The sequence below is a fragment of the Coregonus lavaretus genome (genome assembly GCF_964263955.1).
Source record: "Coregonus lavaretus genome assembly, chromosome: 16".
Lineage (NCBI taxonomy): Eukaryota > Metazoa > Chordata > Actinopteri > Salmoniformes > Salmonidae > Coregonus > Coregonus lavaretus.
The window spans coordinates 29826298-29844807 of NC_140003.1; the positions used below are offsets into that span (position 1 = coordinate 29826298).

General features: G+C 42.8%; 1 protein-coding gene across 1 annotated transcript in view; it reads right to left on the reverse strand.

Annotated features, from left to right (window-relative positions):
• Positions 1-329: 329 nt before the first annotated feature.
• The window catches only part of lrch1 (leucine-rich repeats and calponin homology (CH) domain containing 1), a 96662-nt gene continuing 78481 nt past the window's right edge, over positions 330-18510 (reverse strand). Inside the window, exons 15-19 of the mRNA XM_084179929.1 lie at positions 18375-18491; positions 8105-8214; positions 7844-7981; positions 7641-7718; positions 330-3775 (exon numbers count right to left, since the gene is read on the reverse strand). Of these exons, the coding sequence (XP_084036055.1) occupies positions 3662-3775; positions 7641-7718; positions 7844-7981; positions 8105-8214; positions 18375-18491 (557 nt within the window). The 3' untranslated portion in view covers positions 330-3661. The remainder of the gene's footprint in view (positions 3776-7640; positions 7719-7843; positions 7982-8104; positions 8215-18374; positions 18492-18510) is intronic.

The window sequence follows — 18510 nt, forward strand, 5'->3', positions numbered from 1 at the left end:
AAAAACATACCTCCAGGCTGTGTAAGGGTTATTTGACCAAGGAGAGTGATGGTGTGCTGCATCAGATGACCTCCACAATCACCTGACCTCAAACCAATTGAGATGGTTTGGGATGAGTTGGACCGCAGAGTGAAGGAAAAGCAGCCAACAAGTGCTCAGCATATGTGGGAACTCCTTCAAGACTATTGGAAAAGCATTCCTCATGAAGCTGGTTGAGAGAATGCCAAGAGTGTGCAAAGTGGTCATCAAGGCAAAGGGTGGCTACTTTGAAGAATCTAAAATATATTTTGATTTGTTTAACACGTTTTTGGTTAGTACCTGATTCCATATGCGTTATTTCATAGTTTTGATGTCTTCACTATTATTCTACAATGTAGAAAATAGTAAAAATAAAGAAAAACCCTTGAATGAGTAGGTGTGTCCAAACTTTTGACTGGTACTCTATATGGTACATCAAAATGCAAAAGAAACAAACATACATCACTTAAAAATAAATGTCCTCCCAATCATAAGTACAAAACTGAGTACAAGCTTTCAGGACTATGTACAGAGAAAGGTAGAAAACAACTGCTCAACACTCAGCAGTCAACAGTTACACCGTGGTAAAAACATTTCTCACAATTATATAATATAGTTTGAATTCAATTTCATATTATGCCGTACATACATTTCTAAATCAAAATGGAGCACTGAGATTTGTTAGTTGTCAAAACAAACTATAAATACTTATTTTTAAAGTGCAGATCATTTCAGGCCAGTCGGCAGCCACACAGCCACTCCCAAAGGCAGGTTAGCATTTATTGTCATGAATCTTGCCCTGTAGGCAGCTCTGCAGAGTGGTCTCTAGATGGCAGAGCCACAAAGTCATAAAATCAGATTTGAACCCTAACCTTAACCACACTGCTAACCCTAATGCCTAACCCTAAATGAAGACCAAAAAGCTAATTTCTGTTTTCATGAATTTTTTTCGATATATCCAACTTTGACTTTGCAGCTGGCCCATCTAACGGAAATCCTCAATTCTGCCTCCTGGGCAAGATTCATGACAATAAACATCAACCTCCCAAAGGCCAAAGGGATTGACTGACTAATCAATGAACAGTAAAGTAATGATCTCTTTTCATGTAAAGTCCCCTCGTTAAGTTTCTAAAGGTTTTGCAGCACATGGCCCAAACCTCCATAATGCCTAAAGGAAACAATACACAGTCACTTTCTCTTACTTAACAAATATCCCTGTCACATTTCCCTTCAGTCTCCACATATCTCTGGTCTATCATCAAAATATTGAAGGAAATGTTAGAACTGGGAGAAGGAGATACTGGTATGTTAGCCTCTTAGTAGTTCCATTTAGCTAAGTGGAAAGGGAATTACTTTGAGTATTAAAGTAGGATTCATGTGCATAATGTTTATTTTTATTTTTAATGTATTGTGAATTATATTAAATATAAGCTACATTATATACAGGTAATTGCCTAAATAAAGGAAACACTAGAGTAAATGAGGGATACAAAGTATATTGAAAGCAGGTGCTTCCACACAGGTGTGGTTCCTGAGTTAATTAAGCAATTAAAACATCCCATCATGCGTAGGGTCATGTATAAAAATGCCCAGTTCCCATAATTCTGGCCAGCATAACTAGAAGAAGAGATCTCAGTGACTCTGAAAGAGGTGTCTCAAAGGAGCATAGGGGGTTTAAAGGGTGTGTGTGTGTCAGTCACCAGATCTCAACTCAATTGACCACTTATGGGAGATTCTGGAGCGGCGCCTGAGACAGCATTTTCCACCACCATCAATAAAACACCAAATTATGGAATTTCTTGTAGAAGAATGGTGTTGTATCCCTACAATAGAGTTCCAGACACTTGTAGAATCTATGCCAAGGCGCATTTAAGCTGTTTTGGCAGTTAGCTGTACATAAATAGTAGTAGTGTTGTAATTGTTATTACTTTGCATTATAGCTATGTTAACAACGAGATCAATCCAGATCCTGATTCTAAGAGATTGTTAACTTTGCCTGAGGAGTGTGGCTGTTTATCTAAGGCAGTGACTGTTAGTTTAACTAAAATATAAAAAATACTATTAATAGAGTTATATAAATACTTTCTAAATACGAAACCCACTTGCACAAACCATCATCACATTACAGCTTCACATCAACACTTCTCATTAAAAGAAATATTACCATACTAAAGACATTAGATCATAAATCTTATAAGTGGCTCTGAAAAAACAGTTTAGTTGTTTTGGCAACTGTCAAATCTATCCAGTGAAACATTGTGTTTGATATTACTGCTAAAGCTTATGCTTTGGATACCAAGCTGTAGAAAATGCATTATATCTGTACAATAGAAAAAACACCACCGCTCGCTCACACGTATACACGCACACACACCTAGTATGCTTATATTGGAGTGTTCTGCTGTTTGTGTAGTGGTAGGATATTGGGCACTCAAGCAAAACTCTTCAGATGCTGCTAACAGTGTCTCTAAATCAGTGAATGCATTTCAGTTACTTTGCAGGTCCTACATGACCACCTAGCATTGTCAGCATCACCAGACACTTCAAGAGAGGTTATTTAGCAGTATACGATGTACTTGGACATGCAAACCCTCTCCTTCGCTCTTTTTCATTCCATCTAACTATTTTCTTCTGTCTCTCACGCATGCAGTCTCACACACACACACACACACACACACACACACACACACAAGTAATACCATTGACAGAAAAGCAGGCTATGGAATGAAGCATCACAGTGTAGTAAGCCCACACCTCCCCTGAGTTACATACCCACAGCTTCCTATTCAAAAACCAAAACACCACGTTCCCACAATCTTAGGACAACCCTTCAACCTCTACAGACGAGGTGAGACAAATTCAAAGTAAAACATCATACAGAACTATACCTAAAATATATTACCTATTAGAGAAAAATATTTGGGGGATTCTTTTCAATGTATACAATTCTCAACCACTTGGCCATATTCATTATAAATATCTTTAAATAGGGATGCTGTAGCAGAGAGACCGCTATGTTGGAGTGTTCGGTATCTAGTCTCAAATTACTGAGGGTGATAATACCTGGCCTTAGGAATAGAGGGGTGGAAACTGACAGCCCTTGAAATGCATAGTCAATTATACACAGTGCAGCATGCTAGAAGCTGTTGTAGGCAGGGTTCAAGCTACAGGAGTGTCCAAGGTGCTGGATGCTCCCATAACAAACCAGGGCACTCCTGTAAGAATGAAAAATTATCAACGTGGACACCAATGTCAGCTTTGAATATCCACATTAGTACAGCCCACTACTGTGTTTTAGGGCACCCAACGCATTACATTTTAGTCATTTAGCAGACGCTCTTATCCAGAGCGACTTACAGTTAGTGAGTGCATACATTTTCATACTGGCCCCCCGTGGGAAACGAACCCACAACCCTGGCGTTGCAAGCACCATGCTCTACCAACTGAGCTACACGGGGCCCCACTGTGTAACTTCAAACCATGGTTGTAAGAATCACGAAAGGAAGACTGAGATATAAGCTACAGTCCCTTGGAAAAGGCTTTTTCAGGAGGTACAATGGCAACTGTGTTCGTCACATTGACAAAATGAACCCCAGACTAAGTGGTGTGTGTCTGTATGTTGGTGTGTTGGTCTCCTTCCCTCTCACGTGAAGAGAGCCTGCTTGGTTGAGGTCTCATCCACCAGCGCCTGGACCGTCATGCTCACCTTGATCATACCCTTCTCCTCTAGTATGTGATGAGGCAGACACAGCTTATCCTATGGAGGTTCAACACAGAGAAAGAGAAAGAAGGGAAACAGAGAGAGAGCGAGAGTGGGGGGGAGGAGGGAGAGAGAGTGGGGGAGGAGGGAGAGAGAGTGGGGGGAGGAGGGAGAGAGAGTGGGGGGAGGAGGGAGAGGAGATAGGGAGCGAGTGGGACAGAAATAGAGAGATGGACGAGGAGGCAGCAAAAACAACAAGTAAATCAAAAAGACCCCTCAATGCAACTATGGTGATGAGTGAACATACAGACAGTACAGTTGTGTGTGGAAGTATGTTGAATAACCTATATGAAGAATCTGAACAGCACTGAACTCATCATCCTCCTTCAGAGAACAGCAACACAGAGACAGAATAGAAGAGAGGATGGAAATAACCCCAAACTGTACATTTACTACCAGTTCCATTCACACCATCAGATATACAAGTCAGAAAAAGCCTCAAGGTCCATCAAAATCAGCACCGACTACGAGTTAAAACACACCCAACTAATAGTATACAGTAATGGCGTACCAATTGCAGTCACTGGCGAGGTTGACCTGACAACAGTGAATAAGCTAACATGGCATCCGAGTTAAAAGGAAAATATGGATAGAAATGGATGGGCAGTTTGGGGGCAACTTTGGACACTACATCCATGGCTTTTAAATTAAGTTAGAAAATTAGGTTAACCCTCATTGCTTTAAATTCAACTACAGACATACATCAATGGACAGTAGCAGCACTGCTGGCCTCAAAGTATCAAAGCTCTCATATAAATGAATGAGCTTCTAGTACAGTATAGTACAGTTCACATATCATATTCACTAGCCCTTCAACATAACACCTCCAGATTAGTCAGTTCTGTAAAATTGCATGTGCAAATGATTGTATGTTTAGAAATGATCATTGCACACCTTGTATTCAGTCCAGGTGCTTGGGTAAAATAAACTTCCATCCAAAGTACCTTCTTGAGGTTTTAAAATAAGAAAATGAATATATGGCTTGAACCACGACAGAATAGTACAACAGTTGGCCCAAAACGTATACATACTGTACCTTAGTAATGTAACTCCCCCAGGGTAAATCAACTATAGTAGTCCGAGAGTAACGTAGATGGTTGAGTGGTAGAGATGTGCAGTAGTGACGTGATTATTGAACTTTATTTAGTGACAGTGTGCTGTGTGACATATTACAGTCTAGTCATAAGTGGTGTGTTTATTAGGTCCAAACCTATTCACTGCTTGTTGTGTCTTTGTGTCATGGATGGCATTACTATTGAGCGTTGCCATTTCCTTCAAACAGACGTACAGGTATAAATAATACAGTTGTTATACTGTATCTGATGTGTCTTGAAGAGAGTGACCAATGTGACAAAAAAGCTCCAAGATCCAGCTTGATAGAGGAGCTGTACTAGTGCTCTGTGCTTACCTGGACTGGACCCAAACTAGACAGGCTGTATGGAACCAAGAGACTGTATGACCACATGGGGAATCAGTGTGTATGACCCCATACGACATGTCTGTGACCCCAGAGGGCATTAATAAAACGAACAGTCCAACATGACAGGCTTGATTTGACGCATTGGCCAAAGAGTTGTAGAGAGACTTCAGGTAACTCGTGTACAAGCTCCAGGCTTCTTTTCAACAGTTGGAATGTGCAGTATTGGTGGGGACAGTATATGAATGCATGTGTGTGAGGTTGTGAGTCAGTATTTATTGGAGTTTAATGGTGCGCATCTGCAATTTGTGCATGAATGCAACTGTGTATGAGACACTGTTGTGTGTGTGTGAATCAGTAGTTTTCCCGGACAGAGGAGAAGAGCACAGAAACAAGAGGTTGAAGAAAAAGAGGAGGATTGCGGAGGAGAAGTGTTGGCAAATGCGGAGGGCAGGGCGGGCTTTGACAGGAGATTGACAGGTGGTGTTACGTCAACTCGCTCCAGCTATAGGCCACAAACAGCAGGAGGAGACAGAACACGTGTAACAGGCTCGAGCAAATCAGGTCCCACGGCTGCCATGCTGGAGGCGGAGCCTGGGCCACCTGTGTAGAAGTCTCGGGGGCAGGGTTTGGGCCCTCCCCCTGTCTGTCTGAGTCCCTCCCCTCTGTGGGGGTCTCCATGGTGACCAGGGCGCACACGGTAACACGGATCGGCCGCAGGTGACACTGGATGATGTCATAAGCTGAGCAGAGGGAAGACTGAGGGCCCAAGGAGGAAGAGGAGGAAACATACAAGGTGAATAAAGATGAAAGGAGAAGGATTGGAAAACGAGGGAAAGAATGATACAGATGGATGAAAGGAGTCACAGAGGAACATCAAAGGATATTGCACATGAAGAAGAGAAATCCAGTCAGATAGAAGTGTCGGAGAACAATGAGAGAGGGAAGAAGAACAGAGGAGAGGAGAGAAAATACCATAGGAAGAAGGAGGAAATGGGAAGGGAGTGCCAGGAAAAGACAAATAAGGGGAAGAGGTGCAGAGGAGAGGAAGAGAAGGAAGAGGGAGGGTGGTCCGGCAGGAAAATAGAACAGAGAGAAACAAGGCAGGATGTTACCCGGTGGAAACAGAGGTCAGGGGTCAAGGTGTGTGTTTATGTGCAGGGCGCAGGCGTGGGTAACGTGCAGGTCTGCTTTTTGAGAGAGAGTGTGTGACTTAAATTTATAAAACTGAAACTGAACTCTGTCTCTCTTTCAGAAAGCAGGCCATGCTGGGGTGTGGAGCTTTAGGAGAAATGAGGGTGCGGGTGGTGTTAGCCAGCTACGCCTTCACTTGCATTAGCTTTCAATCCAGCGCAAAGCACCTGTTTCAGCGAGGCAGTGACATTTCAGCCAGCAAGCAGCAGTAGAATCAGCAAGCAAGCAGGGGGTCTAAGGAAGCAGCCAAGAGGTCTCAAACAGTCTCACTGTTGGTATTGGTAATACTGTGTATTCTACTGTACAGTCCCAGCAGGCTACTCAAACACAGCAGGGATTACTACACCAGGGTAAGATCAAATAATGAGTTCCACTACCACTGTCATAATTACTGACTATTTACTAAAGGAGAAATCAACACAGTAATGAGTCACCAGGGTCAATTTGATACTCACACACAAGCACACTTATATTATATATATTATATTATGTTACCATCCCATGCACACAGGACATCTTTCAGTCAAGTAAATGACATAACATTTCTGCCATGTTTTTCTGCAGGAATGACAGCACACCAGCTCCTGTTAAATTCATTTTTTTCTTTGGCACTAGCTGGGGTCAGAACCAGACAAGAGCCAGGTCAAAGTTCTAAAGTATAAAGGAAGCCCAAAGCCGTAGTGGGTAGTGATGATGACAGCATAGTCCAGTGTGATGATGATGATGATGATGAAGATGCAGCTTTAATGCTTGTGTCATACATTTTACACTCACTCAGAGGAGGAGTAGAGGGGGATGGGAAGGTGATTGGCTAAATGTGCCAGTTCTGGGATCAAACTATGTGCTCCGACTGGGCAGATTGTTTTGAGTGATGAGTATAAAGGGGTTTGGTCCCGATGTCAAATACATATCCTAGAACTGTACTACCGTATAAAATAAATAAGTTGTAGACTTCTCAAATGGTCTAGTTTCATCCCAGCACTAGCACCCAGCCTTTTCTGACCCTCCATACTAGTGTGTATAGTATCTGTGTTCTATACAGGCTGTGTGCATCACTGATCCCCAATCAGCCCACCCACAACTTGATTCCAAACCCAATGATGCACTGTAGCTTTTATTCAAATTATTAACAGATCGAAGATCAGTTTACCTCAGTTAAATCCTATCTCTAACAGTGAATCTGAAATACAGTGGCTGATTCAGGATCAATGAGGTGCCACTATCTAACAGAAAGGAGGGGGTGTGTCTCACCTCGGGAACGCCCATCTTCCTACAGGCATCGAGGAAGTTCTCTACGTTCCGCCGACACTTGGCCATGCTGAGTTTGGGCTGCGGGGTCACACACAGGGTCACACAGAACACAGAGCTCAACGGAGACTATAACTGTCTATAACACAAAGAATCACCCATTCCCACATATCCCTTTTTAACCCCTCATTGACCCCCAGACGTACCACAGCAGGCGAGGGCACATGGATGCTGACCACAGAGCGTGGGCGAATGTGATTGGCCAGATGGCAGAGCACCACCCCATCCATGAGGGAGGAGCCTAGGTCTTCAGGAAGTGCCACCTTCAGTCTGCTCTCTATGCTCTGAGGAGAGACAGGAGGGGTAAGAGGGTTCAAAACACACCTTAACACACACACAAACTGAGGACATAATGCTAATACTGGGGAGTTGACTTCCCGAAGCGAGAAAGAGAGAGAAGCTCTCACGTCTCTGAGTTGTTCCATCAGCTCCAGCTCTTCTCTCAGCTGTTCCATCTTCCTCCTCATGGTGAACTGAGGGTCAACAGACTCCAGGGTCTTATGGGTCCTCAGGAATACTGCCCCCAACAGGCAGGAGAGAACAACAACAGCCATCCATTAGACAGGATGTCAGTAACTAACACCTACACATATTGTACTGTACATATAGTCATTCACACCCCCCCACACACACTTCACACCCATAAAATACATACTGTAGCCTACATAAATGCATACTGCAATATTCACTGACACGGAAACACACTTTCACTTACAAGCGGATGCGTAGCTACTGATACTGTACAGTTGCATAACCCCTTATTCATATAAACTAATGCAGATGCACTCTACCGTGCTGGGCTCTGGGCTGCCTTCATTGTCATGGAAACAGTCATCTGCACTGGGAAGTGAATGTGGAAGACTGGGTTTCCTAAAGGTGTTCCACTTAGTCAATCCTGCATACCAACAGATAGAATAGCAAGCCCTCAAGGAACTAATGTAACTGAAAGTTCTAAAAAAGACTTGAAGCAATGCAGAATATTTATCCATCTTATCTTATTGTACATTCATCTGGGTAAGCACAAAATAAGCAAGTCACAGCTACAGAGAAGTAGTGTTTGTTTTTACTGTGTGTGGGAGGAGGAAATGTATTCAGAGTGTGTGTGTGTGTGTGTGTGTGTGTGTGTGTGTGTGTGTGTGTGTGAGAGAAACGGGCATAGCCTCTGATCACATTCTACAAAATAGGAGTGAATAATTTACTAAATCAGTCAGTGGCCTATCTTCTAGTCATAAATCTCCTTACAGCTCAGTGACACACCACACGTTCAGTAGCGCTGCCTTGTGATACACATTCAGACCACATGAGGGAGCCCAAGAGTCACTGGATACTTCAACCAATGCTTGGGGAAAAGGGAAGGAGAACGCATTTCTGAAGTATTCACACCAGGCCTTAATAACATGGGCCTATCTGATCATCTCTCACAGGGAAATGGCTCCTTGAGGGGCTATCCAAGTAGGAAGTGAGAGATAAACACACACAGGCCTCATCCAGAAGCATGACTGGCTGATAACTATCAGAGTGGGTAGAGGGGGGCAGCGAGGGGCGATGGTCAACCTCCCTTATCGCCATAAAGAGAACAGGATATTGATTATTAGAGAGTGTAAATATGGTTAGCAAGGGGTAAGAGTAACATTTAACAATACAACAACAGAATGAGACGTGAAAAGTTACATATCACAACATTTGGATTTGAAATATTTTGGACATCAGAGCAACCTTGAGGAAATCTTATTTGAGTCAAAAAATGATGTTCATATGATAGGTAAGATCTACAAAACCTTGCAGAGCGCATATCCAACTGACAAACTCTTAGAAAAAATATAAACTATTGGAACCAAGACTTAAAAATGCCTGATGTTGGCACAAGATGGAGAGAAAATTGGAGAATAACTAACGAAATTACAGTTAACGAAAATGTACACTTAATCCAGTATAAACTAATGTATAGAATGTATTATACAAGAGACAAAATTCCCTAATTCTACAGCACAACGGCAGACAAGTCTTAAGTGTAAAACTAATAATGACTCAATAATCCATGCTTTTTGGGAACGCTATAAAGTCCAAAAGTTATGTGTGGAGCTAGAAAGTTGGCTGTCAGAAGTATTACAATGTAAACTTACTTTTAATCCGTCTGTCTGCATATTTCAAGACATGGCATATGGGGGTGTAGGGAGATACCCAATGGGCTGGACGATTCTCTTCTCATCTTGAAAAAATTTATACTAAAAACTTGGAAATCAATTAATCCGCCATCATTGATACAATGGAAAAATCAAATGATTTATTATTTAAATATAGAAATGGCATGGGTGACCGAGAAACTATTTGGTACAATGTATGGCCAAGTGGCAAACAATAGTGCAGGCACTAGGGATGGGGGTGTGAGCATGCGTGTCTGGGCAGATGAGATGTAGTGCGTCTTTAAGTTGTTGTTCTATGTACAGTGCTGCTTGAAAGTATGTGAACCCTACAGGGCTGGTCATTATTTTGCTATAAAATATTAAAATAAACATAAAATCATTATCTAAACCCCAATTCATAATACAAATATTCCAAGTAAATGACAGAAACAAAAATATGATTTATTTAACAAAAGTGGTTTATTTAACAGAAACTCAGATTTGATGTGTGCAAAAATATGTGAACCCCTTCAGTCAATAGCTTGTACCTCCATTAGCAGTGATAACTTGGACTAAACGTCTCCTATAGCCAGTAATCAGTCTCTGACATCTGTTTTGAGGGAATTTTGTCCACTCCTTACAGAACTTTGAGGGGTGTCTGGCATGAACTGCCCGCTTCAGATCCTGCCACAGCATCTCGATTGAATTTAGGTCAGGACTTTGACTTGGCCAATCCAAAACACAAATCTTCTTTCTCCTGAGCCATTCTTTGGTAGATTTGCTTGAATGCTTTGGGTCGTTGTCTTGTTGGAAGACGCATTTTCGGCCCAGCTTTAGCAACTTGACTGATGGCCTGACATTCTGTTAAAGAATCTCCTGGTGTACCTCAGAATTCATGGTTCCCTTAATGATGTGGAGTCGTCCAGGTCCAGAGGAGGAAAAGCAGCACCAGATCTTGACATTCCCACCACCATGCTTGACTGTTGGGATAAGGTTATTTTGGTGGTAGGCAGTGTTGGGTTTTCGCCAAACATAGCGGTGTTGATTGTGACCAAAAAGGTCAATTTTGGACTCATCGGTCCAGAGAACGGACTTCCTGAAACCTTCAGGTTTGTCCAGGTGGTCTCTGGCAAAGTTAAGACAGGCAGTTTGGTTCTTTTTTGACAGCAGAGGTCTTCTTCCTAGCAACCCTCTGATGAACGGCATTTCGATTCAGTGTTCTTATTGTTGAAGCATGCACAGTTACCTGAGATGTAGCAAGGGAGGTCTGCAAATCTCTAGATGTTATGTTTGGGTTGGCTTTTACCTGATTTATTATTGTTCTTGTGGCTCTTGGGGATATTTTGGAAGGGCGTCCACTTCTAGGCCGAGTTGCTGTCATGTTAAATGCTCTCCATTTGTAAATTATTTGCCTCACAGTGGACTGATGGAGCTCAAATACTTTTGAGATGATTTTATAGCCTTCTCCAGACTGATGTGCTCTCACTACCCTCGTCCTGATGTCCTCTGAGATATCCTTTCCTCTCGGCATGGTGTGCCTTGCATTCACCTGGATGGGTAACACCAAACTGACCTGGTTTCTTATCTCTATTTATCAGAGTCCCGCCCAAACTCTTTCCTAACGATCTCTCCTTTGATTGGTTCATTTGGTAGCTAATTATTTACCCACCTGATTCTACTTACCTACTTGATTTAACCAATGCAACTTGAGGTTCACTTATTTTTGCACCTGCCCTAATTCCTTTTTAATTTTGTTTTTCTACTACACGCATGATTTCCTCTACACCAACATATGGTATAGGTAAAAATAAACCTGTTATGTCAGATCAAAAAGACTGGTTCTGATTAAATGAAGATTGCATGGTAAAAACTGAACAAATCTGTAATTGAACAAGTGGTTCACATACTTTCAAGCAGCACTGTGTAAGTTTGTATTTGGAGTAAAAAAAATGAGTATATATATATATATATATATATATATATATATATATATATATATATATTACATACACACACACACTACATGACCAAAAGTATGCGGTCACCTGCTCATCGAACATCTCATTCCAAAATCATGGGCATTAATATAAAGTTGGTCCCCCCTTTGCTGCTATAACAGCCTCCACTCTTCTGGAAAGGCTTTCCACTAGATGTTGGAACATTGCTGCGGGGACTTGCTTCCATTCATCCACAAGAGCATTAGTGAGGTCGGGCACTCATGTTGGGCGACTAGGCATGGCTCGCAGTCGGCGTTCCAATTCATGTCAAAGGTGTTCGAAGGGGTTGAGGTCAGGGCTCTGTGCAGGCCAGTCAAATTGTTCCACACCAATCTCGACAAACCATTTCTGTATGGACCTCGCTTTGTGCAAAGGGGCATTGTCATGCTGAAACAGGAAAGGGCCTTTCCCAAACTATTGCCACAAAGTTGGAAGCACAGAATCGTCTAGAATGTCATTGTATGCTGTAGTGTTAAGATTTCCCTTCACTGGAACTAAGGGGCCTAGCCCGAACCATGAAAAACAGCCCCAGACCATTATTCCTCCTCCACCAAACTTTACAGTTGGCACTATGCATTGGGGCAGGTAGCATTCTCCTAGCATCTGCCAAATCCAGATTCGTCCAGATGGTGAAGTGTGTTTCCATGGCATTCCTTTCACATCTCCTTTGTTTCCACTGCTCCAGAGTCCAATGGCAGCGAGCTTTACACCACTCCAGCCGACGCTTAGCATTGCGCATGGTGATCTTAGGCTTGTGTGCGGCTGCTCGGCGAACAGTTATTGTGCTGACGTTGCTTACAGAGGCAGTTGGAACTCTGTAGTGAGTGTTGCAACCGAGGACAGACCATTTTTACGCACTACGCGCTTCAGCACTCGGCGGTCCCGTTCTGTGAGCTTGTGTGGCCCAACACTTCGCAGCTGAGCTATTGTTGCTCCTAGACGTTTCCACTTTACAATAACAGCACTTACAGTTGATCTGGGCAGCTCTAGCAGGGCAGAAATTTGACGAACTGACTTGTTGGAAAGGTGGCATCCTATGACGATGCCACGTTGAAAGTCACTGAGCTCTTCAGTAAGGCCATTCTACTGCCAATGTTTGTCTATGGAGATGGCTGTGTGCTCGATTTTAGACCTGTCAGCAACGGGTGTGGCTGAAATAGCAGAGTCCATCAATTTGAAGGGGTGTCCACATACCTTTGTACAGTGGGGAAAACAAGTATTTGATACACTGCCGATTTTGCAGGTTTTCCTACTTACAAAGCATGTAGAGGTCTGTCATTTTTATCATAGGTACACTTCAACTGTGAGAGACGGAATCTAAAACAAAAATCCAGAAAATCACATTGTATGATTTTTAAGTAATTAATTTGCATTTTATTGCATGACATGGCAGAATGGAAGAAGTTCAAGATGACGGTCAATCACCCTCAGTCTGGGGCTCCATGCAAGATCTCACCTCGTGGGGCATCAATGATCATGAGGAATGTGAGGGATCAGCCCAGAACTACACAGCTGGACCTGGTCAATGACCTGAAGAGAGCTGGGACCACAGTCTCAAAGAAAACCATTAGTAACACACTACGCCGTCATGGATTAAAATCCTACAGCGCACGCAAGGTCCCCCTGCTCAAGCCAGCGCATGTCCAGGCCCGTCTGAAGTTTGCCAATGACAATCTGAATGATCCAGAGGAGGAATGGGAGAAGGTCATGTGGTCTGATGAGACAAAAATATAGCTTTTTGGTCTAAACTCCACTCGCCGTGTTTGGAGGAAGAAGAAGGATGAGTACAACCCCAAGAACACCATCCCAACCGTGAAGCATGGAGGTGGAAACATCATTCTTTGGGGTTGCTTTTCTGCAAAGGGGACAGGACGACTGCACCGTATTGAGGGGAGGATGGATGGGGCCATGTATCGCGAGATCTTGGCCAACAACCTCCTTCCCTCAGTAAGAGCATTGAAGATGGGTCGTGGCTGGGTCTTCCAGCATGACAACGACCCGAAACACACAGCCAGGGCAACTAAGGAGTGGCTCCGTAAGAAGCATCTCAAGGTCCTGGAGTGGCCTAGCCAGTCTCCAGACCTGAACCCAATAGAAAATCTTTGGAGGGAGCTGAAAGTCTGTATTGCCCAGCGACAGCCCCGAACCCTGAAGGATCTGGAGAAGGTATGGAGGAGTGGGCCAAAATGCCTGCTGCAGTGTGTGCAAACCTGGTCAAGACCTACAGGAAACGTATGATTTTTGTAATTGCAAACAAAGGTTTCTGTACCAAATATTATGTTCTGCTTTTCTGATGTATCAAATACTTATGTCATGCAATAAAATGCAAATTAATTACTTTAAAATCATACAATGTGATTTTCTGGATTTTTGTTTTAGATTCCGTCTCTCACAGTTGAAGTGTACCTATGATAAAAATTAAAGACCTCTACATGCTTTGTAAGTAGGAAAACCTGCAAAATTGGCAGTGTATCAAATACTTGTTCTCCCCACTGTAAATATAGTGTGTGTGTAATACATGGCGTTCATTTGTTCCAGAGTAATAGACACAGATAGGGTCTCTGAGGGCACACACTGAGTGGTGAGGGGGTCAGAGAGAGAGCAAGCGAGACGGAAAGAGGAATACTTGTGTGCCCTGCTTTCAACAACAAACCCAATTTTACACTGTCTAATGGCAGCCCAGTGGCGTTCTACCCCAGAAGGAAATCCTGTATCAGAGAGGAAGTCTAAAATCCTGGTTCCTCTCTAGTCAGGGCTGCTACTGTGTGACATCACCGACCCACGGAAATTAAAACTGTCAACAGCTGGTGTTGTTTACGAGTTCAAAGGTTAATAAAAGCTACTGCACCACAGGGTCATTCAGTATCAGTACAGTCATTCTGCTTCCTCGTTCAGCCCTCAGGCATCCACACACAAACAGGCTGTGTAACTGCGTTACCAACGACTGGTGATGGTGTGACCCTAGACCAGGGCTCTCCAAGCCTGTTCCTGGAGAGCTACTCTCCTGTAGGTTTTCGCACCAACCCCAGTTGTAACTAACCTGATTAATATTTTCAACCAGCTAATTATTAGAATCAGGTGTGCTAGATTAGGGTTGGTGTGAAAACCTACAGGACGGTAGGTCTCCAGGAACAGGGTTGGAGATACCTGCCCTAGACACACTTGGAATTGTGCCCTTAGACTGAGAGCTCATTGGCTGTTAATGAGGTCAGCCACTCGTGATCTCACCTATTGGTTACTGGTGATGTCACCTCCCTGAGGCATGACCCGTTTACTAGTGACTGGTTATATCTTCATTGAAAAACAAAGCTATCACCACTGTTCTCACTACTAGGGAATTCCATATGACAGATTGTCCAACATTACTGCTCCTTTCAACACCCCTATTTTCTTTCTTTGGGGCATTCTTTCTGAATGTCTTTGTTATTATAATCTACCTATTGAACTATTATCATTAGCAACGGGAGAGTGATAAAAACTTAATATTGACTTTGAATCCATGCTGATATCATAAAAGCGCACCCTTTGAACAATGTTGAACATTCATGTAACATAAGTCACCCTGGGGGGGAAATGGCTGTCGGCAGCTCTCTGTTTCCCTCCTGATGGAAGTGGGATATCCCCAGTGAGACCATTATCTAACAGTTAAAATATAAAACCATAAATACCATGAGCTATAGAAAGGAAGCCAGGGGAGAGGAACAGCACGATACTCCGTCCGTACGTACGTACTGGGCTGAGTGAGTGAGTGTAAGTGTGTGCATGACATCAGATATCCCAGCCCTGGCATGAAAGATCCTGTGTCTGTGTTTAATGGGTTTTTCCAAAGGCTATAAAGCACTGTTAGGCAGAGCCCGTATCAAAGGGGAATATATAAAAAAATGTAGGTGGTTGATCAGCTTTAATATTGCAGATAGATTGTAACTTCCGTCAATGTAATTGTCTGCATCACTTCCAATCCCCCATATGTATTTTATCATTGCAACTCCACGAGGTGAGATCTTGCATGGAGCCCCAGGCCGAGGGAGATTGACAGTCTTTTGTGTTTCTTCCATTTGCGAATAATCGCACCAACTGTTGTCACCTTCTCACCAAGCTGCTTGGCGATGGTATTGTAGCCCATTCCAGCCTTCTGTAGGTCTACAATCTTGTCCCTGACATCCTTGGAGAGCTCTTTGGTCTTGGCCATGGTGGAGAGTTTGGAATCTGATTGATTGATTGCTTCTGTGGACAGGTGTATTTTATACAGGTAACAAACTGAGATTAGGAGCACTCCTTTTAAGAGTGTGCTCCTAATCTCAGCTCTTTACCTGTATAAAAGACACCTGGGAGCCAGAAATCTTTCTGATTGAGAGGGGGTCAAATACTTATTTCCCTCATTAAAATGCAAATCAATTTATAACATTTTTGACATGTGTTTTTCTGTATTTTTTTGTTGTTATTCTGTCTCTCACTGTTCAAATAAACCTACCATTAAAATTATAGACTGATCATGTCTTTGTCAGTGGGCAAACGTTCAAAATCAGCAGGGGATCAAATACTTTTTTCCCTCACTGTATATATACATATACACATACATACACATATATACATACATACATACATACATATCCTTTAAAAATATATATCCCTTTATTACTTTCCAACCCCATCATCCCCTTCCTAATTGGAGTAAACTAGTGAACAACAACGCTTAGGCCTCTACTTCATGCTTATACATACTATATACATTTTATGGACACAGTCACTAATTATATTTTGTTTGTTTTTACTCCTGAACTTCCTCCGATCATTTTCATGATGTCCATCTGGTATGCTTCTATATGCCATATCTTTCTAACTGTGCTCTTTCACAAAAGCTCACAATATATAACCTATATACTTATTATGGACACAGCATGTCTTACACTAGTTATCTTGCTGTTATTAGTTGTTGTTATTAGTCCCATCCTTCAGCTCCATTCAACACCTCCCATCTATCTCGTAACACCATCCATATTGGATTTCTATTTGCCATATATTTTTCAAATTTCTGAACCTTTCTATTCTCATTGTTTCTACAGTTTGTGAATTGAAAATAAACATATTTGCTAAAAGTATTATTATATCATTGATCGATTGACTATGACTTTTCAGATCACCCAGTAGTGCTATCTGCAGGGTCAGCTCCATGCAAATATTGCAATCCTTCAGCCATTCCTGGACCTGTGTCCTAGAAACAAGCTGTAAATGGACAGTACCAAAACAAATTTTCTAATGATTCTGTCTCTTCACAGCCAAATCTGCAGAGCTGGGAAGATTGTATCCCCCATACAAATAACATTATATTGGTAGCAAGAATTGTATATAATAATTTAAATTGAAAAATTCTAAGTTTTGAATCCGGCGTCGTTTTGCGTATCAGTTCATAAACACTATGCCATGGAATTTGTACGTCAAAAATCTCTTCCCAACTATTTTGCAATCTATATGGGACGACCATTATCTAACAGTTAAAATATAAAACTATAAATACCATGAGCTATAGAAAGGAAGCCAGGGGAGAGGAACAGCACGATACTCCGTCCGTACGTACGTACTGGGCTGAGTGAGTGAGTGTAAGTGTGTGCATGACATCAGATATCCCAGCCTGCTTTCCCACCAATATCAGCCCTGGCATGAAAGATCCTGTGTCTGTGTTTAATGGGTTTTTCCAAAGGCTATAAAGCACTGTTAGGCAGAGCCCGTATCAAAGGGGACTTAATGGAGGCGTCTATGTGTGTTGCCAGATCTGGACTGTGGTTGTACTGGGAGTGAACATACTGTCTGATAATGACTGCAGGAGGAATTAACACGTTCTCTCTGTCAGACAGAATATGGTAATGTCCAGCACTAGACAAAATACTCAAACACAGAAACACACACATCTGTGTGTATAAATGTGTATGTGCATCAGACAGTGTCTATGTGGGTGTGTGTTGTTGGGTGGTCTTGGAACTAGCTTCTGTATAGCAGACCCCCTTCCAATGTCTTCAACCACATTGATGCAGTGACGTACAGACACAAGGTTTAACTTTTACCATGTGCCACCACCACCACCATAACACACACCACCATGACCACAACACACTCGCCAACATGAGAACAGATGGTGGGATGGAAAGATGAAGGAAGAGGAGGAGTGTGTGAAGTGTGGAGGCTCTCCTTTGATCCTCTGGGCTTCAGAGTTCTGCTCCGTCACACACACACACACACATACGTCAGGGAGCGGAGTAATCGAAAACACCCCAAACATGTGGTCCAAGGCACACATGTGACCACAAAAGTACCGTGCACACTTTCATCACACACACTTGGAACGAGGGATAGAGAGAAGATGAGAGATCACAGAGAGTGTAATAGATAGAAAGAGTTACAGGTGGAAATATAGAAAAAGGAAACAGTGAGAGAAGGAGAGAGAGAGAGAAACAGGAACGCGTCACACAAATGCAAATAGTTTGCAAACATCTGAGACTGTGTCTAGCTGTGTTTGGTTTCGAGGCCTCCGATTGGCCAATTAGTTGGGAGGAGTGACCTACCACTGCTGTGCATGCCTCCATCGACTGGTCTAGGGGGAGTGTCTCTATCGACGGACAGGGCCTGTGTGAGGAGGGGGCGGAGACAGGGCGGGGGCGAGCAGGGCAGTGAGGCGGGGGCTAGAGGAAGAGGGGGAGG